This window comes from Acomys minous (genome assembly GCF_964271855.1).
Source record: "Acomys minous genome assembly, chromosome: 11".
NCBI lineage: Eukaryota > Metazoa > Chordata > Mammalia > Rodentia > Muridae > Acomys > Acomys minous.
The window spans coordinates 53,485,044-53,509,591 of NC_140492.1; the positions used below are offsets into that span (position 1 = coordinate 53,485,044).

The 24,548-nt window shown below is 45.1% G+C and overlaps 1 protein-coding gene across 1 annotated transcript in view; it reads left to right on the forward strand.

Annotated features, from left to right (window-relative positions):
- The window catches only part of ARHGAP31 (Rho GTPase activating protein 31), a 117,871-nt gene that overhangs the window by 58,613 nt on the left and 34,710 nt on the right, over positions 1-24,548 (forward strand). Inside the window, exons 2-3 of the mRNA XM_084801293.1 lie at positions 14,120-14,222; positions 18,428-18,572. Of these exons, the coding sequence (XP_084657419.1) occupies positions 14,120-14,222; positions 18,428-18,572 (248 nt within the window). The remainder of the gene's footprint in view (positions 1-14,119; positions 14,223-18,427; positions 18,573-24,548) is intronic.

Genomic DNA, 24,548 nt, shown 5'->3' on the forward strand with positions numbered 1-24,548 from the left:
CTTCCCCCCAATCATCCCCTGTCCATGCTATCACACATGCAGATGCACCCTTTTCCTCTGCTGTGGCGGGGGTGGGGGGATGGGAGGGTGGGCGGGGGCAAGGGGGGAGGGGACATTTTTTGTCTGCTAACTGTGGCTTCCCAGAGTAAGGGCCCATCCAGGCAGCTCTGGGTTTAAACCTGCAACTGCCTCCTGGGGTAGACTTTGAAAGGACAGGGGACACACACACACACACACACACACTTTTCTTTTAAAGCCTGCCAGCATAATTTTTTAAAGAAAATTAGAACAGCAATACCTCCTCGTCAGCGTTGCAAGAACTAAATAAAATAATAGCAGAGCTTTTGGATCCATGAGTCTTTGGCCGTCTATGCCCCTGACCACCCTCGGGACATGCAAATAACAGTGGCCTGGGCACCTAATCAGGGGAGAAGCGGGCTTCTTTGTGCTCGTCCTTAAGATGACTGCCGTCAGTGAAGCATCATGTTTAGAAAGAGATTTGTTTTCTTGTTTGCCTCTCATTGACCTGGGACTTTTTGGCTGGAAATATATGTGACCACCTTCTTTTTTCACTGCCCGTGAAGGGATTCCATTCAAAGACTCCCTGAAAAGCTGGTTGCAATAAAGCTACCTGCTGTGTGTGTGTGTGTGTGTGTGTGTGTGTGTGTGTGTGTGTGTGTGTGTGTATTGAGACAGGGTATCCCAGGCTAGCCTTGAACTTAACATGTAGACAAGGATAGCCTCTTGCTTCTCTCTTCTAAGTGCTGGGATTTCAGGCAGCCCTCAGGACTTGCCTCTAAAGTGCTGCAGGCAGGGGCCTTTGTGTGTGCTAGGCACGCCATCTGCCAACTGAGTTAGATCCGACGTCTCTGCCGGTGGCTCAGAATACTTGTGCTCTGTAAGCAGTGAGACTGGGCTTGTATGCTTCTAAATGACATGCTCTTCTTCACAAGCTGGGGCTTGGGAGTATGCTGGGGGTTGACAGAGCTCTCTCCTATGAGCCCCTCCTGGCCGGGTAGAAGGACAGCTTGCCACACACAACCCTTATACAGCCTTATTCTTAGGGAGATAGTGGGGAGGGGAGGAAAGCCTTTCCAAATTACACACAGCCTAGCAGACTCCACTGCCAACAGATGGACAGACAGACATCCTCAGATGTGGCTGTCGTGTTCAGGGTGAACTAGACTAGCCCCAGGCCCCGAGCAGAGTACTTTTTTGTAGCTTGAGACACCCCACACTTCTCCTCAGCTCCATGCTTCCTTACCCACACCCACCCCAATACATGCACCCGGAGGCGCCCTGTGTGAGTCCTGTCCTCCCAAGTCTGGCCACTAAAGGCAGCTGCACATCTAGCTTGGGAGCTGCCTGCGTTGGAACTGACTCTGGAGAAGCCACAGGGCATGTATGCAAACTACTGCTATCCAGGTGGTGTTTAGAAAGACTTACCTGGATGTAGAGATCAAGATAGAACACAATCTTCCCTGGCCATCTTTTTTTTTTTTTTTAATCCCCTACTTACCTGCACCCTTCCACCAGACTGGTCTAGGCAGCATTCCTGGGATGAGCCACATTATTTCTCACTTTCTACTTTGTTTATACCATTCTCTGTTTGCCTTGCACCATGTGCTTATTATGTGCCGTACACTTGACCAAGCACTCTTCAGACACATGGGGGGGGGGCGGGTGTTCCATCACTTCAAATCACTCATGTTCCAGGGTTAGAATTCCACTGCATGGCTTTGATGAGTCCCACTCCCACCCCACCCCCACCTCCACCCCCACTCTGTCTTTATTTATCCACTTGGCTCACCACACAGTAAACCCAAAGTGTGAAGAGCCAGGCTCAGCATTCTCTAACATGGTCACTTGTTAGAGTTGGAGTTCCAGAAATACACATTATTTCCTGTACTTGATCAAACCCTGAAATCCCTGCCTGTACCCCACTCCACTGTGTGTAATCTTGGTTTAAAAAAAAAAAGTTATACTTTTTTGTGGCTGCCTAGGGCCCTTACTGTGTTTTACTGGATATTTTCCTCCTGGCCCTGTTGCTCAGTACCTCTGGTGAACACTCTCCGCCCCTCCCCTCCCCCATGAGATGGTTATAGGGACCGCACAGCACACAGCAATGGATGAGAAGTGTTAAGAGTCAGCGTATCAAGGACCATGAAGCATAGAGGAGCTGGGAGGTCATGAGGGGAGACCCAGTGAGCCCCCTGATCCTGAGCTTTAGAAACAGGCTCCTGACTGGAGCCTTCTCTGGGAGCCTGGGCAGAACAGAGCTGGTCCTTGGAGGCCCTGCCAGCAGGTTAGGCAAACACTTCTGTTGAGTGAGGGCAATCGCCTCCTGGGATCGCTGGAAAGGGCTTCTGCAAACATTACATTGCATCACCGATGTCAGGAACCCCACTGGCTTCTTTTAATCCAGCGTGCTCTTCAAAACCCTGGTTTTAGAAAGCACTGTTCCTTCAGAAGACTCAGAAAAACAAGAGTCATTTAGTGTCCACCATCTACAGGCAGTCGCTGTTAACATTCCAATGTGTCTCTCTTAGCCATTTAATATATGGAGCAAAGTAGTTTTTTTCTTTGGTTGGTTGGCTGGCTGGCTGGCTGGCTGGCTGGTTGGTTGGTTGGTTGACTGGCTGGCTGGCTGGCTGGCTGGTTCGTTGGTTTGGGGCTTTGTTGTTACTGTTAGTTGGTAGATACTGTTCCTCATATTCCAGTTTGACCTTGACCTTCTGATCCTCCTGCTTCCAGCTTGGATTACAGGGCTGTCCCACCACACCCAGCTCTGAAGTATTTTTCATTCAGTGAAAGTCATGTCTATCCTTCTGTAGATTTCTCAAAGACACTTTAAGTGGTTAATAAGTACAATGTTTAGCACCTAGGCAAGCCTGTGGTGGTGGAATTTATGTCAGTCACTTTAGCAGCCAAGGATAGGGGACCACTCTTCTGTCCCCCTTAGGCAAGTGCAGCTAACAGGCCCTGTCCTGAAGGAGAAAACTTGGTAGACCTGGGGCTTTCTCTGTTCTGCATTGTACCACAGCGATGTCATAGAAAAGGCATGGCCTGTGGCATCAGACAAAACTGGAATTGGAGCCTAGCTCAGCACGGAGAAGCTGTGCACTGTGGGGCAATTTGCCTAAGCCTTAGAATCAACTCTCATGTTTCAAAACAGGGATGAACTTTATCTGTTTGCTGGGGGGCGCTGATTGTAGACTAGACAGTGCTGCAAAACAAACGAAAAGCCACCAATAGCAGTGCCTGCCACGTAAAGTGTCTCCTCAGAAGGTCCCGCATCTCAGTGGAGCCCAGTTAGAAATGGAGAGAGCAAAGAGACAGACAGTACATTTCACCTGGTGCTGGACAGATCAGGCTCACAGTAACTTGTTAACTGTACTTATGAAAAAATTTAAGGGCAACTTATCCTGAAGGAATATATTTTCCTGGCTCCTTCCTGTTAGTTACTGAATTTATGACTTTCTTTCGTGTCCTCCCATATATACTATTCATGTAAAAGTGGATGATATATCTGTTCTCTTATTGTCTAAAGTAAACTGGTGTTGGCATACCATTACATTCCTCCAAACTCTATCTTGTTATTTTTGTTTAATGATATATCTTGAAAACTAATCTATATCAGTACATGAAAGTTTTGCTAATCTTTTTAGTAATTATGTAATACTCTACAATCTTGAGTGTTGAGTATTATTTGTGTTACTGGGTTTTTTCTTTTTTTCTTTTTTTTATCTTGTTTCTTTGTTGGTTGGTTTGGTTTTTCAAAAAAGGATTTTCTGTGTTACCCTGGCTGATCTGGAGCTAGCTCTGTAGACCAGGCTGTTCTCGAACTCACAGAGATCTGCCTGCCTCTGATGTTCAAGTATGGGATCAAAGGAGTGCCCCACCATGCCAGGCTTAGGGAGTGTTTTCTTAATAGATAAGCTTATTCTATTAAACAAAGCTGCCATGGTGAATAACTTTTTAAAATAGTTTATTTATTATATATAAGAATATCTTAGCCATACGTGTTCGTGCTTACCTGTAATCCCAGCACTCGGGGAAGCAGAGGCAGGCGGATCTCTGAGTTCGAGGCCAGCCTGGTCTACAAAGTGAGTCTAAGACAGCCAAGGCTACACAGGGAAGCCCTGTCTTGGAGGGGGGGGGGGAAAGTATCTGTAAGATAAACTTCTAGAAAAGGAACCGCTGAGTCAAAGAGTATATGACTCTGACAATCTGTCATTTTGATAGTCTCAAATTTCACTGTAATCTTGTCGGCCACATCTGGCAAAGCTGCTCTTCTCAACACTGTGTCAACATCGCTCATCATAAAACCTAACAAATTTCTGCCAATCCAAGAACTGAGAATGTATTCATCTATGCATGTGTGTATGAAAAAGTTGTACCTATAAATATAATTTGTAGTTGGACTGAGCTCGGACAGTTCTAGAGAGTGCCACCAAGACAGAAGGCTCTGCCGAGGTAAACTCATAGGAAGTTCTGCCCGAAGAAGGCATCAGGGCCAAGTCAGGGGAGTGGAGGAGTTCCCCATGGAGAGGAGGTGACAGGCCAAGGCAGGGGTGTGCCCTTAGCAAGTCCGGCATGTGCATGGAGGAGGCAGCAGGTTCAGAGCAGCTAGAAACCTGTGTTCGTGGCCTGGATCTCACTATGCAGATTCATGGCAATCCCCCTGCCTCAGCCTGAGTACCCAGACCAGGAGCACGAGCCTCCACACCCAGACTACGCATTCTAGCTCTTCATGAGCTGATGCGTACGGCTTCTGAAAGCAAGTCCTAAGGTGGGTTCCAGAAAAGCCTTGAGTGGAAGAATGGCATAGGTCCCAAAGGACAGTGTGCCTCTTCATCCATGTGTCCAGATCTAGGACAAGAAGCAGTTTGTGTTGCTGGCAACATTATTTCCTGTGCACGTGATAGTGGGGAACCAAAGTACAGAAACAACATAAATCAGAGATAAATTTTCTTCCTGATATCAGAAACACAAATGACAAAAGAAAAAAAAATTATGTAATTGGATCTCATCCAAATTTTAAACTTCTCAGCCTGAAAAAATACCATAAATATGTGCAAGTATTGCCAACGATGCATTGAGTTTTTAAATTTTATGTAAGTAAATATGTGCCTTTGTATGCCATCTTAGAACAGTTTTATTTATTCTCGTTTAGGTTTGGGGGGGTTGTTGTTAGTTTTGGTTTTTGTTTGTTTGTTTTTGGTCATTTGCTTTGGTTTTTGTTTATTTTTGAGATAAGGTCTTACTACAGTATCTCTGGAATTCTTCACATAGACCAGGCTGGCCTTGAACATGCAGAGATCCACCTGCCTCTGCCTTCCCAGTTCTGGGATTAAAGGCATGTGCTGTCATGCCTGGGAAGACATTAATTTTAAAATGAAATAAATACATTTTGAAAAACAAGTTATCCAGTGCTCATGAAGTCATGGGTCTTGGAGGAGAAGCTACAACCACTACTTCCCTAAACCAGCACAATCTCTAGCTACAATCTAAGCGTTTGTCCTTACACCCATAGATAAGTGCAGTCCTCATCTCTCCTGGTGGTTTGAAAAGGAACGGCCCCTGTAGATTCCTGGGTTTGGATGCTTGGCCATAGGGAGTGGCACTATTAGGAGGTGTGTCCTTGTTGAAGGAAGGGTGTCCCCGTGGAGGTGGGGCTTTGAGGTCATATGTATACTCAAGCTATGCCCAGTGTGGGACACAATCTTCTTCTGCTACCTGTGGATCAAGACGTAGAACTCTCCACTTCTCCACCACCATGCCTGCCTGTGTGCTGCCATGCTTTCCGCCATGATGTTAATGAAGTAAACCTCTGAAACAATAAGTCAGCCCCAATTAAATGTTTCCTTTATAAGAGTTACGGTGTACCTTTACAGTAATAAAACTGTAACTAAGACACCCCTCCCCCAACCAAAGAAGCTTCTCTTTGCAACAGACTGAAAATCACAACCAGTCACAATGCAGAGTTGTAAAGCCCAGTCACAATAGATGCATCTACAGAACACCCTTGCACCTAAGACTCTGCGAACATTGTGGATGAGGGGGCGAAAGACTGCAAGAGCCAGAGGATCAGGAAATTTGCAGTGACATTGTATCTCTGTGTGATGTTGGAAGATCTACCCATATACTTCATTGCCTAGACATGGCGTAAACAAAGACAACACCAATAGACATGCCAAAGTGGATGAAAGAAAGACCACACGGCTCAACCCAACCTTGACAATGTCAGGCAACTAAGAAATGCTAAGCATGGGAGAAATAGCCTTCTTCACAAAAGAGTGCACCGACTGGCTAGCCAGTGCCAAATGGTCAGCCCTGAAGACGTATGCATGAATAACATTATACACCCTGAGCAGGTTATAGTTGGGAATATATGTGTGCATACATGTATGCATATAACAACATATGATGAAAAAAGAGACCATGAATTTGAAAAAGAGCAAGGAGGGGTAGGTGGGGGGGTCTGGAAGGAGGAAGGGGAAAGGGACAATGATGCAATTATATTCTAGTTTCAAATATTTAATTATTTATTTATTTATTATGTATACAGTGCTCTGCCTACATATACACCCACAGTCCAGAAGAGGGTATCAGATCACATTATAGATGGTTATGAGCCACCACGTGGTTGCTGGGAATTGAACTCAGGACCTCTGGAAGAACAGACAGACAGTATTCTTAACTGCTGAGCCATCTCTCCAGCCCTCAAAAAATTTTAAATTAAAAAACAAACAAACAAACAAACAAAACAACTTAAGTATAAAGGCAGCCCACTGCTTAGAGGAAAACATTTGCCAAAAGCAGACATGACGAGAGTCTCACATCCTGAGTACTTCAAGATCAATCATGACTACACAAAATGACAATTCAACTGAAAGTTGAGCTGAAAGGCAGTCTCCAGAGAAGATACACAAATGGCCGCGTCACCCCAGGAAAAGATGCTGAGCTTCATTAGTCATCAGCAAAATGCAAATCAAAAGCACAGTAAATACCAGAGTGTCCCCAGGAGGATGACCATAAGAAAAGACAGAAAATAACAGGTGTTGAAAGGGTGTGGAGTGACTGGAATCCTCCTAGGTTGGCCAGTGGGGAGGGAGCTGTTTTGAAGAACAGTTTGGCAGTTCCTCAAGACGGGAATGTGGACTTACCTTCCCATTTCTGGATCTATAGCCAAAAGAAATTTAAAACTTTCTACACACACACACACACACACACACACACACACACACACACACACACACACACGTACATGGAGGAATCTTCTTTGTTCATAATTGCCAAAGAAGGGAAACAGCTGAACTTTCCACCGACTGGCCAATGGATAAGCAAAATGAAGAATTTGTTTAGAATAATATTGAGCCATGGAAAAGAATGACACACCAACACATGCTGCAATGCAGATGGATGCTCTGAAGTGAAGGAAGCCCATCATGAGGCCACACAATGTTAAGATTCCAATTTTGTAAAAACTCTGAAACAGGGAAACTCATAGAAATAGAAAGTTGACTAAAGGCTTCAGAGCAGTGAAATGGGCAGTAACTAATAATCAATATTGGGTTTTTGGGCAGGAGTAATGAATAGTATTATTCTAAACAAATTCTTCATTTTGCTTATCCATTGACCAGTCGGTGGAAAGTTCAGCTGTTTCCAGTGTGATGGTTTTTAGGTTGTAAATGTACTTTCAAGAACTCACTTTATTTGTAATTTGAGTTTTATCACAAAAGGCAAATCAAAACCACACTAAATACCAGAGTGTCCCCAGGAGGATGACCATAAGAAAAGATGGACAATGATAAGTGACGAGAAGCCTTCCTCCTATCCTGGAGCTCTCTGGCCCCTATTCCTTGGAGTGCTTTAAATGCATGGAATCACGCCATATGAACTCGAATGCACTGACGTCCATCACCCATCTCTGTATCTTTGAGATACAGCCCTGGCCTTGTCACTTTTTTCAGCACTGAATTTTTTTTCTTTTAATATATTTGTGAGGGGAAGGGCCTGTGCGCAACACACCAGGTAGGGTAGAGTTCAGAGTTTTCTGGGGTTGACTCTCCTTCTACCACATGCCAGCTCAGATTCTGGACCTGCTGAGCAATCTCTCAGTTCCAATCTCAGTATAGCCCTGGCTTGCCTCATAACCCCTCTGTAGCTGAGGATGACTTTGAACTTCTGACCCTCCTGCCTCCACATCCAAGATACAGTGATTACATGTGTAGACCACCCTCTCCCCCCCTAAAAAAAAGTTTTTTAAAAGAAAATAATTTTTCCTCTAAGGCCAGACTGAAACCACAATATATTTAATATATTTCCTTATAAAAGTAGAAAGTAGTTGTTTTGGGTTGTTTGTTTGTTTGTTTGTTTTTGAGAAGGCAGAAAGTATACTGTACTTTGTTACCCAAATATAGCACAAGTTTACACATTTTTCTTTAATTTTCTACCTTAGGCCAGGAGGAAGAGAAGAAGCAACAAAATGACAATCAGAGAGAGATGAGGGGGCCAGGGACCTGCGTGAGGAGCCTCAGGAAGGATGGGAGAGGGACAGAGACAGCAGAGGAGGCTCAGCGGGGAAACTGAGGCCCGTGGAAGAGCAGGGGCTGACAGAGACAGACTCTCATGGTGCTACTGTGAGAGCTCTAAGATTCCGGGGTGGGGAAGGTGGGATGGGGGGGGACTCTACGGAAGTTCTGAGTCCTGCAGTGCTGGACAAAATGGTGGGAGAGAGTGTTTTTTGTTTGTTGTTTTTGGTTTTGTTTGTTTGTTTGTTGGTTTTGGTTTACCGAGACAGGGTTTCCCTGTGTAGCCTTGGCTGTCCTGGACTCACCTTGTAGACCAGGTTGGCCTCGAACTCGTAGCTATCCGCCTGCCTTTAGCTTCCGGCCTCAAACTCACAGAAATTTTCCTGCCTAGGGATTAAGAGCGTGCACCACCACGCCCTGCTCACGGTGGGCGGGGCGGGGGGGGTGTTAAAACCTTATCTGCATCTCTTGGAAAGGGCATGGAGATGGCTCAGTTGTGTCGGTCATCCCCTCCCCCAACAATGTGGTCTCAAAGGATCTCTTCCCTAGGCAGCTTGTCTCCCTCCAGCTCTGTCGCCCCTCTCGGCTCGATCACTCTTCACCAATCAGAGACACCCGAATCTTCCTATGGTCTCACACAGTCCAGAGGCCCCTCGGCTCCATCACTGTTCACTAACCAGAGGCACCCGAATCTTCCTATGGTCTCACACAGTCCACGAGCCCCTCTGCCCTCCCCACCTGCCTGGGGCTGCTTCCCCACCTTCTCCTTCTGCAGGTTCATTTGTACTTCCTGGGGTTGCTGCTTTTGTTATTGGCTTCTTAAAAACAGTTTTTACCGAAGCACAATTCACCACACTTTACATGAAGGTCAGGAGTAAGACCCCAGGGAGGGATGAAATGTGACCAATAAGCGTTAAGAACAGGAAGGGGCATGCCTGTGCCCCGAAAACACAAGAGCAATTTAGTGTGCTTCAGCGACCCGCCCCCCCCAAGCCCCCCACCCTCCCAAACCCCCCCCCCCTGCACAGTGACCAAACAGAACTGTGCTTGCTCTCATTTACCAACCCCAGTCACCAGGAAACTGAGGCTGTTCAGAGTCACGACTTCTCTTGGGGGGGGGACGACACGGAAATCTTCCACTGTGACCTTTGGAGGGGTCAGGGATCCCAGATGCTCACCTCACTGTTCATCAGAGCAAACGTGCGTTTTACTTGTGTCTGGTTAGAAGCAAGGAAACAAGGGACAGGTGAAAGGTTTTCTCTCGGTCAGAACAACCTGGGCTAAACCTCTGTGCTGGTCAGAAGTTAGCTTTCAAGAGCGCTGATCCAGGACAAACAAAAGCAAACAGAAAAAAGGGAGTTGGAGAGAAGTGTCCATGAAACAAATCAAAGAGATGATAACATCGTATCCTAGCCAGTAACTGTGTGAACTTGTGTGGGAGAGACTCAAAGTTCTTTGGGCCCCTGATAGATGAAAGCCTGTAGCTCCAAACTGCAGTCACTCCTCTGGAGCCTGTGTTGACTCGGGATACTCTCAATCCATCTGTAGCCGCTCAGTTCTTTTCTATCAGGATTCTACCCTGATCCAAATTCTAAAGTGTCCTCAATGTAGCTGAAGTCGGGAAAACAACAGACTACGGAATACTGAGACTTGGAGACCAAACTGAAGTTTTTTGGCACGTATGGGGGCATATGTGCGTGTACATGTGCGTGTGCAGGCATATATACCTGTGTGCATGCACGTATGAATGTCTGAAGGTCGGGTTTGTGAGGGTGCCCACGGAGGCCAGAACAAGGTGTCAGATCCCCTGGAGCTGGAGCCACAGGTGGTCTGAGCCACTCAGCGTGGGTGCTGGAAACTAAACGTAGGTCCTCTGGAAGCAGGAAGTTCTAGCCATCTGGTGGCCCCAGCAGCACTATCCCCCAGTACCAGTTCTCTGTAAGCCCCTGTCACCCTGAGTGTCACTGCAGATTGGCAGCACAGGGGCCCCCAACCTCCTGGGGGGGGTTGTAATGTGCATGGTGACAAGATCCCCTCGATGTGTATGGACATCTGCATCTCACAAGCTCTCGCTAGTGGCTTTGCAGCTGTGGTGGCTCAGGACACCCTAGACTGCTCTAAGCGAGGAGATGGAATGACTCCTGTCCTGCTGCTCAAAGTGATGGAAACCTGCACCCTCCCACTTGGTCCAAGATGAGAGTGCAGGATAGCTAACAAGCTTGGGGCTGGGGCTGTGCCCTCTTTCTGAGGGGAGTTACAATAGGACCCCCACCTCCCTCTCATTCAGAGCTGGGAACAAGGGCTTCCCCATCTCTAAAATATGCCTTTGTGCCCCACAGAGTCACCTAAAGACACAGAGACCTCACAGAGTCACCTAAACACACAGAGACCTCACAGAGTCACCTAAACACACAGAGACCCCCTATAGTCACCTAAACACACAGAGGCCTCACAGAGTCACCTAAACACACAGAGACCCCCACAGAGCCACCTAAACACACAGAGACCCCCTATAGAGTCACCTAAACACACAGAGACCCCCACAGAGCCACCTAAACACACAGAGACCCCCTATAGAGTCACCTAAAGACACAGAGACCTCACAGAGTCACCTAAACACACAGAGACCCCATAAAGTCACCTAAACACACAGAGACCCACAGAGTCACCTAAACACAGAGACCCCCTATAGAGTCACCTAAAGACACAGAGGCCTCAGAGTCACCTAAACACACAGACACCCCACAGAGTCACCTAACAGAAAGACCCCACACAGTCACCTAAACACAGAGAGACCCCTATAGAGTCACCTAAACCACACAGAGATCTCACAGAGTCACCTAAACACAGAGAGAAACCCACAGAGTCAACTAAACACACAGACACCCCCACAGAGTCACCTAAACACAGAGAGACCCCTATAGAGTCACCTAAACCACACAGAGATCTCACAGAGTCACCTAAACACAGAGAGAAACCCACAGAGTCAACTAAACACACAGACACCCCCACAGAGTCACCTAAACACAGAGAGACCCCTATAGAGTCACCTAAACCACACAGAGATCTCACAGAGTCACCTAAACACACAGAGACCCCCCCCCAGAAGCAAAATCACTCTCAAAGAGGAACATCAGCCATTTCAAAAAGTAGAGATGAGTTTTGACAGCTCATTTGTATGGGAGAAGCTCAGTAAGCTCTGTTGTCACCACCACCACCACCAACAACAACAACAAGAAATTATAAATTCATGCCCTTCATCAGCCACAAACAGAAGTAACAGCTGTCATTGCAGAGTACCTCTGAGATCTAGGATCTGGGCTAAATGTTTTCGAGGATAATTTCAGTCCTAGAATGAGATTACTATCACTGCTGCCTTCATTATATGTTTTAACCCCAGGCCACAAAGGCACTTTAGCATCTGCCCTCTCAGCCACACACAAGTGACAAGGTAAAGAAGAGTCAGCTATTGTCTACACCACAGAAATTCTCCCTCCCTCCCTCCCTCCCTCCCTCCCTCCCTCCCTCTCTCTCTCTCTCTCTCTCTCTCTCTCTCTCTCTCGTGTGTGTGTGTGTGTGTGTGTGTGTGTGTGTGTGTGTGTGTGTAGCACTGCACTCTTCCTGTTTCTCTCTTTAGAGTAAGACACACGGACTTAGCAAAAAGTTTCTATGCAATAAAACAGAGCCAACTCTGGCTTTTCTTGTCAAAGATGGGAGGAGCATCTGGGATCCTGGCCTGCTCCCCCTCCCCACGCCCCCTCCCCTCTAGTCACTCACAGGAAGCAGATCCACCTCTGTGGTCTCTGGCCTCTGATATTTCCAATCCAAATTCCACTCCCTGACCTCTTTGTACCTGGGTTAACTGGAAGATTCCCGTCTTTCAGGATAAGCCATGGGCAAAATCAGAATGTTTTTGAAGGGAGAGGCTCCTGGTATGTGTTAGCCTTTGAGGGATGGGCAGAATATTTTTAAGTATGATGGACTTGATAAAGTGTCTAACTTACAATTATTTCAAAGCAGAAAGAGAAAGGAGACACTTTGAAGGCGTTGTGACGGAGAATTCGGTGGTTTGAGGGTGCAACTTGGTAATAGAGCTCTTGCCTTGCATCCAAGCATCCCTGGGTTAGGTCCTCTAGCACCCAGTAACAACAACGAGACTGTTGGAGCCAGAAACCCTTGCATCTGGGTAGAATGTTGCATTTGAACACCTACATCTACCCAGAGGAAGCCAGATGCAGTGGTGTTTGCCTAAGCCCGAGCGATAGGCAGGAAACTTGATGAGTTCAAGGCCAACCTATATACCAAAGCCCTGTCTCAAAACCAGAAAAATTCAGCCTAGTACGGATGCGAGTGTAGGAGTAAGCTTGTGTAATAAGCATAAAGGAATTGATATCAGTCTGATCCAAGAGAGGAGGGGTGTGTGTTCGGAGTAGTGGCGCAGCACTGTCCAATTCACAGTTCATAGAGGACCTGCCTCACCCTTAGGTCCCCAAGAGCCACAAAAGACTTCGGTCTGAGGGTTGGGCTGTCCCACACCAAGTTACCATGCACTCTCACAAGGGGACCTCAGGCCGACTGGTCAAGAAACTCAAGTAACAGGTGACTTGCAGCTCCCTCTGTGCATCTAAAAGACACGTGTCATGCCATCACTCTGGTCAACCCAGCAGAGGACAACGCAGCCATCCACTAGCTCTGAATGCTGGGAGGGTGCACATGCAAGAGGCTGTATTAGAGCTTTTTGTATATGACCCATTTAAATAACTGAGTAAGAGAAAAGTTTGGGTTCTCACCTTTGAAAGGAGAGTATTTACCACTTATGAATGGATAAAATTCCGTGAATTTTAAACTGTTAAAAGCATCTTAAGACATATGAAGACAGGCATGTTGTTTTACTTGTTTGTTTGTTTGCTTGTTTGAAACAGGGTTTCATAGTCCAGGCCGTCCTCGAACTCAGTGCCCAGATTACAAATGTGCACCACCACACCCACCATGCCTCAAACACACTTTTTTTTAAAAGTATTTTTATACTTTTTTTATTTATCTTAAATTTTGTTTCATATAATTTTTTTAATTTTATGTACTAATAAATAATGAATAAAATGTATTAAGTTTTTAAAATAAATATATATTAATTTATTCATATTATATCTCAATTGTTATCCCATCCCTTGTATCCTCCCATTCCTCCCTCCCTCCCATTTTCCCCTTACTCCCCTCCCCTATGACTCTGACTGAGGTATTAAGTTTTATTTAAAATTTCAAAAAGTATTTAAGCCAGGCAGTGGTAGTGCATGCCTCTAATCCCAGCGCTTGGGAGCCTGGGGAACTCTGAGTTCAAGGCCAGCCTGGTCTACAGAGTGAGTTCCAGAGCAGCTAGGGCTATACAGAGGAAACACTGTCTGGAAATACCAAAAATAATAATAAAATGTTATTACGTCCCTAAGGAGCATTGTCTATCACTTATAGGTAATTGCTCCCCCTGGTAGCCCTGCCGAGTCCCTCATGTTTCTCTTCGCACGCGGGTGTCTTTACAGGACAGATTTGCATCTCACACTTGGCTGTTTCCCTCTTCTTCTTTATAGTTCCATACGTGCTGAAGAGCTGTGCTGAATTCATAGAGACTCACGGCATTGTGGATGGCATCTATCGGCTCTCAGGTGTCACCTCAAACATCCAGCGGCTAAGGTAAGCCAAAAGAGGAGCTCAGAATTCTCCAGTGAGCTTTCCTTCATTGCGTCTCTGCTGGCAGTTTCTGGGGATACCAGAACCCTGAGAGACAGTTTCTGGGTATACCAGAATCCTGAAAGACAGCTTCCACTAGGAGCCGCTGGGTACGCGGCATTTCTAATCGGGAGGCTCCCAGCCAGGTGGAAACGCCTCTTTCTTTGTCTTGGGCCGGGTTTATCCTTCTAAAGTACACATTAGGAAACATAGTTTTCCAAAGCCTAGTTAGAGTAGGGTTCCTTGAATAATGTTCAGAATTCCCAGGCCCTCAAGGCGTTTTCTTTGGATACGCTCTTGATATTTTAGATGGTTGAAAAGTTAGAAGTCTGCACAACTGTTCACTTCTCTAATTGATATTTTTAAGCTGGATATTATTTTTCTTTTTCTTTTCTTTTCTTTTTTTTTTTTTTTTTTTTGAGACAGGGTCTCTCTGTGTTAGCCTTGGCTGTCCTGGACTCACTTTGTAGACCAGGCTGGCCTCGAACTCACAGCAATCCACCCACCTCTGCCTTCTGAGTGCTGGGATTAAAGGCGTGCACCACCACGCCCGGCCAAAACATCTGGATATTATTAAGTTACTTGGGGTCATGATATGGCTCCACAGGTAATGATGGTTGCTGGGCAAGTCCAGTGATCTGAGTTCAATCCCTACATAAGTAGGAGGGAAGAACTGATTCCACAAAGTTGTCCTTTGACCTCTACATACAATCAATGGCAACTTCCCCATACACCAATAATTTTTTAAAATGAATGACCTATGAGTAATTTATAATAAGTTGGATTTATCCTCTTATCTCATTTAAAAGATAAGGGCCAGCTGGGTGTGATGGCACACGACTTTAATCCTAGCACTCAGGAGGCAGAGGCAGGCGAATCTCTGAGTTTGAGGCCAGCCTGGTCTACAGAGTGAGTTCCAGGACAGCCAAAGCTACACAGAGGAGCCCTGTCTCAAAAAACAAACAAACAAGCAAACAAGAAAGGCAAGAACCTTTAAATTAAAAAAGATATGTATAGAGTGGATATAGAATATATAAAATATATTGAAATACATATGTATTTTTCTCTGACTAAAGCAATAGGCTTATGTGTTTTGCTTATTATGTATAATACCAAAACAACATTTAGTGGCTTAAAAAATATACTTACTATTGTTTGTTAATTATAAATATAAATTCTAAAATAATAAAAATATACATTTTTAATTTTGTTTGTTTGTTTGTTTTTTGAGAGTTTCTGTCCTGGACTTGCTTTGTAGACCAGGCTGGCTTTGAACTCACCGCGACCCACCTACCTCTACCTCCCTGAGTGGTGGGATTAAAGGCATGTGCCACCTCATCCGACTTTTTAAATATTTTTTAAAGACTGGATCTTACTCTTTAGCCCAGGCATGCCTGGAACTCAGAGCAATTCCCCTGCTTATGCAGAACACTCTCATTGAAAAGTCAGTATATAAATTGTGATATATTATGCAGATTATTATTATATAATTCAAGGTTTTATCTTTTACCTTCTATCTGGCCCATCCTCTCCAGATCTTACTTGTCATTAAATCATAGCAAAGAAAACAATTTTATGGATATTTAAAAAAAAATAATTGGTTTGTATCCAGTATAGATTTTTTTTTTTCCCAAGACAAGGTTTCTCTGTGTAGCCAGCTTTGGCTGTCCTGAAACTCACTCTGTGGACCACTCTGGCCTCAAACTCACAGATCTTGGTCTGCCTCTGCCTCCCAGGTGCTGGGATTAAAGGTGTACGCCATCAGCAGCCAGCTAAGTATAATTAAAAAAAAAAAAAGTGGTGCTAGGCTGAAACCCAAGGCCTTGTATATGCTAGCCACGTGCGCTAACATTGTGCTTTCAAGAACCTGTGGACACATCATTTAATTTGCAAGTATGCTTTCTGTTGTTGTTGTTGTTGTTAGAGTTTTGTCGTGTTTTGGTTTGAGACAAGGTGTCACTCCGTAAACCAGAATGGCCTTAAACTCACAGAGACCCACCTGCCTCTGCCTGGCAAGCGCTAGGATCAAAGGTGTGCACAGCCACACCCAGCTGTTTGGGTGATTTGTTTGCCTTTTTTTTTTAATTGTTATAGTAGCATGTGTGAGACAATTTTTTTTTTAAGATTTGATTTTTTTTTTAAAGGTTTATTTATTTATTATGTATACAGGTGTTTCACCTGAACACCAGAAGAGGGCACCAGATCTCAGTATAGATGGCTGTAAGCCACCTTGTGGTTGCTGGGAATTGAACTCAGGACCTTTGGAAGAGCAGACAGTGCTCCTAACCTGAGTCATCTCTCCAGCCCGGTTTGTTTGCTTTTTAAGACAGGGTCTCACTGTGTACCTGACTAGCTGTGAACTCACAATTTTTTTTTCCTCATCTCCTAAACCCTGGGATTATAGGTGTGTGCTACCACGCTCGGCATGAGTATGCCTTAGAATTTTATTGGCATTTTTTTTTTCTTGCTAGGGATCAGCACTGACCCTGGAGCTTGCAAGCCAAGTGCCCCACACTGAGCTTCACTCCCAGCAGTATTTCTTAGGGGTTGACTCTCAGATGTAGTGGCTGGCATCCCAGAAAGATACTTAGGTAGTGCAGAGTCTTTTTCATTTAAAAATTGCCTAAGTCTTGGTGAGGGAATATATGGGCAAAAGAAATGAATAAATTCTAGATTCTTCTCTTCTGCTCTCAGAGAAACACATTCACATGTGTCCACCGATTCGTGGGACAGCTCTCTTCTTGGGGGGCCCATGAGTTACCCTGAGGGTCTCACAGTATTGGAGAGCTCCCCTCTCCTCTTTGAAGAGACAGAACCAGAGTAGAGCCAGCCAATGGGCTGCTTTGAAAATGCTGACTCTCAGAGTCTTGTGGGGTTTATCACTTCCTCACTGACCAAGGAGTCCACGTAGAAGCTTAGCTTCCATATTAAAACCACATTAAAATATGGTTCATTTAACAACCATATTTGTAGTTTACAAGTATGTACAGTTGGAGGCAAAGCGTTCACATAACCTTGTAAGGAAATATTTTCTAATTTGACGCAAAGCTTAAACTGGAGCTCGTGGCACAGGCCTGTGATCCCAACACTCAAGAGGCTGAAGGAGTAAAGACGTGAGTTCAAGACCAACCTGGCCTACATAGTGAGACCCTGTTTCAAACAACGTAAACCAAAAGGAAAGAAAAAGAAAGAAAGAAAACAGCACAGATGCCTAACCTGGAGCTGGGTGACTTTGGTGTTCCTAGAACCCCACTGTGAACTGCATAAGACAGTCACACGGAAGTGACAGTAGAGGTCACCACTAAGCAGCCTTCAAAAAATGGTACAGAGATAGTTGAGTTAAGTGCTCAAGCCTTGGGTGAAACGAGTGTGTGACATCACTGTGGACATATGTGATAAGACCTGACACCCGCCCCAACCCTGACGAGCCCCACCTCACCCCACTTCCCAGTTTGAGGGGTCACACTGCTAAAATAGAATTTCATTTTGAGTAATGCTTTGGAAAAACTGAAACCTCAGTAGGCTTTTTTTTGGGGGGGGTGCAAACTTTTTATATTCTCCCAGTGCCCATGACCAAAACACAGATAGATACAGTACCGTGGGGGGAACATGTGGTCACAAATAAGCTTTCTGACCTCAACTCACAGCCAACTTCCAAGAAAGCTTTGGTTTCAAAACTGGTGTCTCTCCAACGGCCTCCTGGTGCCACATATGTGGCAGATGTGCAGCTTAGTCTTCATGTGGGTCCCCTGACAACAGGAGCAGGGCCTGCCTCTGCCTTCGAATCCCTTTCTCTTAGCTGGGCTGCCTTGTCTGGCCTCAGTGGGAGAAGATGTGCCTTAGTCCTGCTGTGTCTTGGTGTGCCAGGCTGGGTTGGTCCCCATGGGGGAGGGGGAGGACTTGCCTTCTCTGAGAAGATGGGGAGTCGGGCGGGGCGGGGGGGGCAGGGGGGGCGGGGGGGAGGGGATGTGAGAGTGGGACTGGGAGGAGAAGGGGGAGGGGGGGTCTGCGATCAAGATGTAAAGCGAATAAATAAGGTAATTAATGAAGGAAAAACAAAGAGTCCAGGCACATGAGCAGCGTGGGCTCTTCCTACCCCATGCGTCCATGCGGCTGCTGACAGAGCGCCCCTTCCAAGGACTGTTATGTCTCCGTCTGTGTTGTTTCAGGCAAGAGTTTGGCTCAGACCAATGTCCAGATCTAACAAGAGAAGTGTACCTCCAAGACATCCACTGCGTGGGCTCCCTGTGCAAGCTCTACTTCAGGGAGCTGCCCAACCCCCTCCTGACCTACGAGCTCTATGAGAAATTCACGGTGAGTGTTTGGATTTCCATTGTGGTTTAGCGGGAGGGATGCGCGGACCGGCCAAGGGCAGTTTCAACACTGCAGTAACAATAATACAACTCACCAGCTGGTCGGCGTTATCGCAGCATAGCGGTGGATGTACGACGGTGGGGGACTGTTCGCTTAACTGTATCTTCCTCGGGTTTTTTCAGAACGATGCTCTTTGTTTTGAGAGCTGGGTTAAATTATTTCTCTGTTGATTCAATTGGATGTGCCTCGTTGTCCAGGGAGAAAACTGAGAACCAAAGAAGTAAAGTGGCTGGCCCAAGGTCACACAGCAGAGGCAGGGCAGGAACCTCAGGCCCCTGGTGCATCGTGGTTCGTTTCCAAAGGAGCACCCCTTCTGCATTTGCTTGGGGGGGATTGAGAAAAGAGACCCGGAAGTAGAAAGGGGGAGATAAAGCTCACTGCCCACCCCCAATATAAAAAGACTAGGTTGGAAAACTAAGAAAAGAAAGGAAACAGAAAAGCACCTGGGCCATGGCAGAGAGGATGGGAGAGGCCAGTGAGCTGCTCAGCAGGATAGCTGCACTCAAGCTGCATGGACACCAAATGAGGCAGCCATGGGTGAGCAGAGAAGAGAGTAACGGCTCAAAACGAGCATAAAGTAACCACTAAAGTCAGGTTTGACAAGGCAGCCAGAGCCTGGCGGTGGTGGTGCAGGCCTCTAATCCCAGCACTTGGGAGGCAGAGGCAGGCGATCGCTGTGAGTTCGGGGCCAGCCTGGTCTACAAGGTGAGTCCAAGATAGTCAAGGCTAGCCAGGCACAGAGAGACAGAGCCTGTGAGCTTCCTCTCAAGTTCAGATCCAAGCTCGTGATGCCTGTGTGTGTGTGTAATTGGGAGTAAGTGTGGGCTAGGAAACTAGTGTAGACCCAGAAAGGCAAAAAGGGGAGTGCAAGTAGGAGAGAGGGCAACAGGACACATGGGACATGAATGTAGAAAGAGACTTTGGTGGGTGGAAGGGGACAAGGGGGCTCAGGCAGAGGGGAGAAAGCGAGGAGAGACCGGGCAAGATCAGAATTTATCTGAAAATATTATAATAAAAACTAATAATTAATCATGTTAAATATATATATATATATATATATTTTTTTTTTTTTTTTTTTTTTGGTTTTTCAAGACGGGGTTTCCCTGTGTAGCCCTGGCTGTCCTGGACTCACTTTGTAGACCAGGCTGGCCTCGAACTCACATCAATCCTCCTGCCTCTGCCTCCCGAGTGCTGGGATTAAAGGCGTGCGCCACCACGCCCGGCTCAAAATTTTTTAATAAATGGGGTTAGAGAGATGCCTCAGTGGTTAAGAGCACTGGCTGCTCTTCCAGAGGATACAGGTTCAGTTCCCAGCACCCACATGGCAGCTCACCACTGTCTGTAACTCCAGTTCCAGGGGATCTGACACCCTCACACCGATAAATATACAGGCAAAACACCAATGCATATAAAAGAAAGATAAAATTTAAATAAATAAAAAAAGCTAACATAGGACTTACCACGTGTGCCTGCATAGGTAGATTATAGGCCAGATGGCTTAATGGAAAAGCAAATGGAGGGACAGGTAAGAGTTGCCTAAAATTGGTGACTACAGAATTTAGTCAGGAAAGGAAAGAAAGGAGGACAAGTCAGAGGAGCACCAGAGATGGTAGAAGGAGCACTCCCTCATCCCTGCAAGGCCAGTGGAGTGCTGGAGGTCTGCCTGAATTAGCATCATGGATAGAAGACGGCCAGATCTGGGCTCCAGCGGCACAAAAGGATGTTTCTCAATATCCTGTAATAAACTTTTAACCACATGAAAAGTTCTTCAAACTCAAGCAGAAATAAATGAATAATTAGTCTTAAGACTTGAGCTTGGAACCTAACAATGGATTTAAATGTTTTCAATGATATAAGAACAAGGTCACAGCAATAATTGAAAAGTAGGGGTGAGGGGAAGCAAGATACATAGACCTATATTAAGAAAGGCTTGGAGGCTGGAGAGATGGCTCAGAGGTTAAGAGCACTGGCTGCTCTTCCAAAGGTCTCAAGTTCAATTCCCAGCAACCACATGGTGGCTCACAACCATCTATAATGAGATCTGGTGCCCTCTTCTGGTGTGCAGGTGTACATACAGGCAAAACACTATATACTTAATAAATAAATAAATCTTAAGGAAGGAAGGCAGTCAGGCACAGTTGGAGCTGGGAGGCGGTGGCGTGCACCTGTAATTCCAGCACATGAGTAGGCAAAGGCAGACAGATCTCTCTGAGTTTGAGGCCAGCCTTTGAAAAACAAAAAAACAAAACAAAACAAAAGGCTTGAAAGGGCTGGAGAAGGTGGTTCAATCAGGAAAACCACCTGTAATTCCATTCCAGGAGGTTCTACACCCTCAGGCCTCCTTGAGCACCCTGCACACGTGTAGTGCACATAAATTCAATTACACACATCTATAAACAAAAAATAAATAAATCTTAAAAGAAAGGCAGGTAAGCTTGAGGTGATGAGGAACCTCAGCTGCCCGGACTGACAGCCTGAGTTTAGTGTCTGAGACCAACATGGGAGAAAGAGAGAACTGCCCCCCACAGTGTGTCCCACAACCTGCACACATGTGCCATGGCATGCAGGAATGCACACAAACACCACAAGTAATTTTTAAGGGGAGAAAAAAAGTAATTTTTAAAAGGTCTAAAAGGAAGGAAAGGCAATAGTGGCATTTATTTTCATGATTAGCTCTTTTGTATATTAATTAGTATTAGCTCTTTCTGTATATTGGCTTTCATAACCCTTCCCACAGACTACAATAAGTTTTAGTGAAAATTAACCCAGAGCACCCAGAAACCTTAATCCTAAATCTTGGTGTCCACAGCAACTTTTAGGTGCCAACTAGCATAGAGTTGTGAATGGCTAGGGGAAAATTCTTGAGAAGAAACTTCAGAAATGGTTGTTGGGGTTTTTTTCCCCCTAACTCTGTCAGCAGCCTTGGGTCAACACTTACTCTTCCACCCTGCTCCTGCCCTTATAGTGGTCCTCTTTCAGTCCTCCCACAGGGACTGGGAAAATATATGAAAAAAAAAAAACCCTTTTCATCTGACTGAAGGAAATGACAGGAATTTAGACAGTTGATTGACACTAACAAACACAATGGCGATGTTTTGTTTTGACCACTGCTTCCTCTGGAAGTAGGGCCCTCCTGATGCTAAGCTCTTTACAGAGCTTGTCCTTCAGTGGTGCCTTTGACTGCACTAATGAATCTGATGGTATAATCAGACCCTCAGGCGTGTGGAAACAGCTCTATGACACTTTCACATTCTGCTTGATTTACTTGCACAGGTGAAGTCAAATGCTACCTAATAGGATTAGTAAGAGGATTACAAATGTTCATAGGATAAGAATATTAAAAATGATAACCCCTGCCTTGTAATTGAGTGACTACTCTGGTGCACCTTATGAAGGAGGTGCTACTGTCACTCATTCACAGATAAATGTTGCCCATAGGTGGAGATAAACATTGAAATTCTGCTCACCACTCCCACAGCGCTCAAACGCAGTGTGGGTTCTGAGAGCCTCAGCTACTGAGTGATGTAACAGGAAACACACTGAGGAACGAGGTCCACAAGCAGGGTTGAGAGTCAGCTAAGGACGTGTGTGTGTGTGTGTGTGTGTGTGTGTGTGTGTGTGTGTGTGTGTTTGTGTGTGTGTGTGTGAAACAAGTTGCCTTCCTGCCATTTAGCAGGTCTAGAGTGCCAAAGAATGTCCTAACTATAAAAGCAAAGGGAAAAAAATAACTAAAGACAAATACACTAAAAATTAAAATGTAAAGTATTAATTACAAAAAATAATTTAGATTGATGGAAAGATTATATGTACTTATACATATATATAATGTAAGATATATACATATATATGTATGTATATATATGTATATATGTATGTATATATATGTATATATGTATGTGTGTGTGTATGTATATATATATATATATATATATATATATATATATATTCCCCCCTTGGGCTGAAGAGATGGCTTGGTAGTTAAGAACACTGGCTTCTCTTCCAGTGAACCCACATGGTGGTTCATAATCATCTACAACTCCAGTTCCAGGGAATTCGACATACTCTTCTGACCTCCTCAGGCACTAGGCAACCATGTGGTGTACAGGTATACATGCTGTCAAAAGCCCCATACTCATAAAATTAGATAATATATATAACATATCTATATGTACACACACACACAATCAGAGCATGATGCTGTACTGTAATCTCAGCAGTAGGAGGTGAAGGCAAAGGATTGAGAATTTGGGAATTCAAGGCCAGCTGCAGCTATTTGTCAAGTGAAAGGCCAGTCAGGGCTACATAAGACCATCTATTAAAAATACACCGTTCTGATTGAAATGACAAAGAGATTAATATTCCCTAATTATAAAGAACTACTGCTTATCAATAAAAAGAAAAATACATAACACTGCACTTCATAAATGAACAAAAGACTTCAAAAGGCAATTCAGAAAAACATAATTATATGAAAACTAGTAGAAAGATATATTTGCTCATTAAATTTTTAAAGATTTAGCCGGGTGTGGTGGCGTATGCCTTTAATCCCAGCACTTGGGAGGCAGAGGCAGGCTGATCGCTGTGAGTTTGAGGCCAGCCTGGTCTACAAAGCAAGTCCAGGACAGCCAAGATAACACAGAGAGACCCTGTCTTGAAAAAACCAAAAATAAATTTTTTTAAAGATTTATTTGTTTCCACTTACATGTATATGTATGCACCCATGAGTTTATGTGCATCATACACATGTGGGTTCCTAGGAGGCCAGAAGAGGGCGCTGGATCACTGGAACTGAGTCACAGGTGGCCGTGAGCTGCCATGTGAACACTGAGAACCAAGCCCGGGTTCTTTGCAGAACCAGTATGTGCTCTTCCCTGCTGAGCCATTTCCAAGTCACTTAAAAATACATTTAAACATTGTTTGCAGGCCTGTGAGAAGACCTACCTTTACAATCTTCTACTGGAACTGTAAGTTAGGTGGGCATCCCAGAAGGTCATTTGAAATTATGATCAAGGTTCTAAAAACATTAAGCTCTTTAATCCAGTAACTCTGGGGCTCAATTTTAGAGTAATAATTAGACATGAACACAAATAACTGAGGTACCACTCTATTCACTGTGGTGTTACACATAACATCCAAATGTTGGAGAACAGCTACATCTCTACCATCGAAGATAAATAAATGACTAATCTATTGTCTTAAAACTGTGCAGGCAGGAAAAGATACATCTTCAAAGAATATTTACTGGCCACCGTATGAAATCAAATAGGCAGAAAATAGTCTGTGCAAGAGCATAGGACGGCATGCCGGTGCTCGCACTGGGAGCTGGGAGGCCTGGGGGAGGCGCCTTCTTTTCTGGTACTTGGGCAAGTAGGTTGATAGTGATCCCTTCTAAGTAGTAGGGGGGGAAAAGGATTTTTTTTTTTCAAATTTCAAGTTATTAGTTTCCATGACTGCTGTAACAAATTACCACAAACTGACTGCCCTAGTTTCATTTCCTGTTGCTAGGGCAAAAATACCCTGACAAAACCAGTTTAGAGCTGGAGAGGGATGGCTCTGACGTTAAGAGCACTGGCTGCTCTTCTCTCAGACCTGAGTTCGATTCCTAACACTCTACAATCTTTTAAGCCCTCAACTTTAACCCTAGTTCTAAGGGTCCTGGTGCCCTCTTCTGGCTTCCTTGGGCACTGCATGCAAGTGACTGCATGCAGGCAAACGACCCGTGCACATAAAATAGTAAAATAAAACAAAATTTTTTAAAAAAGCAACTTTTGGGGCTCTTGGGAGGCAAGCATAGGAGCTTGCTACCATGCCTAAGAATCCGAGTTAAATCCTCAGGACTCATAGAATGCAACGAGAGAGCTGACTCCTGCAAATCATCCTCTGCAAATCAGTCACGTGTGCCCGCCCGAGGAGCAG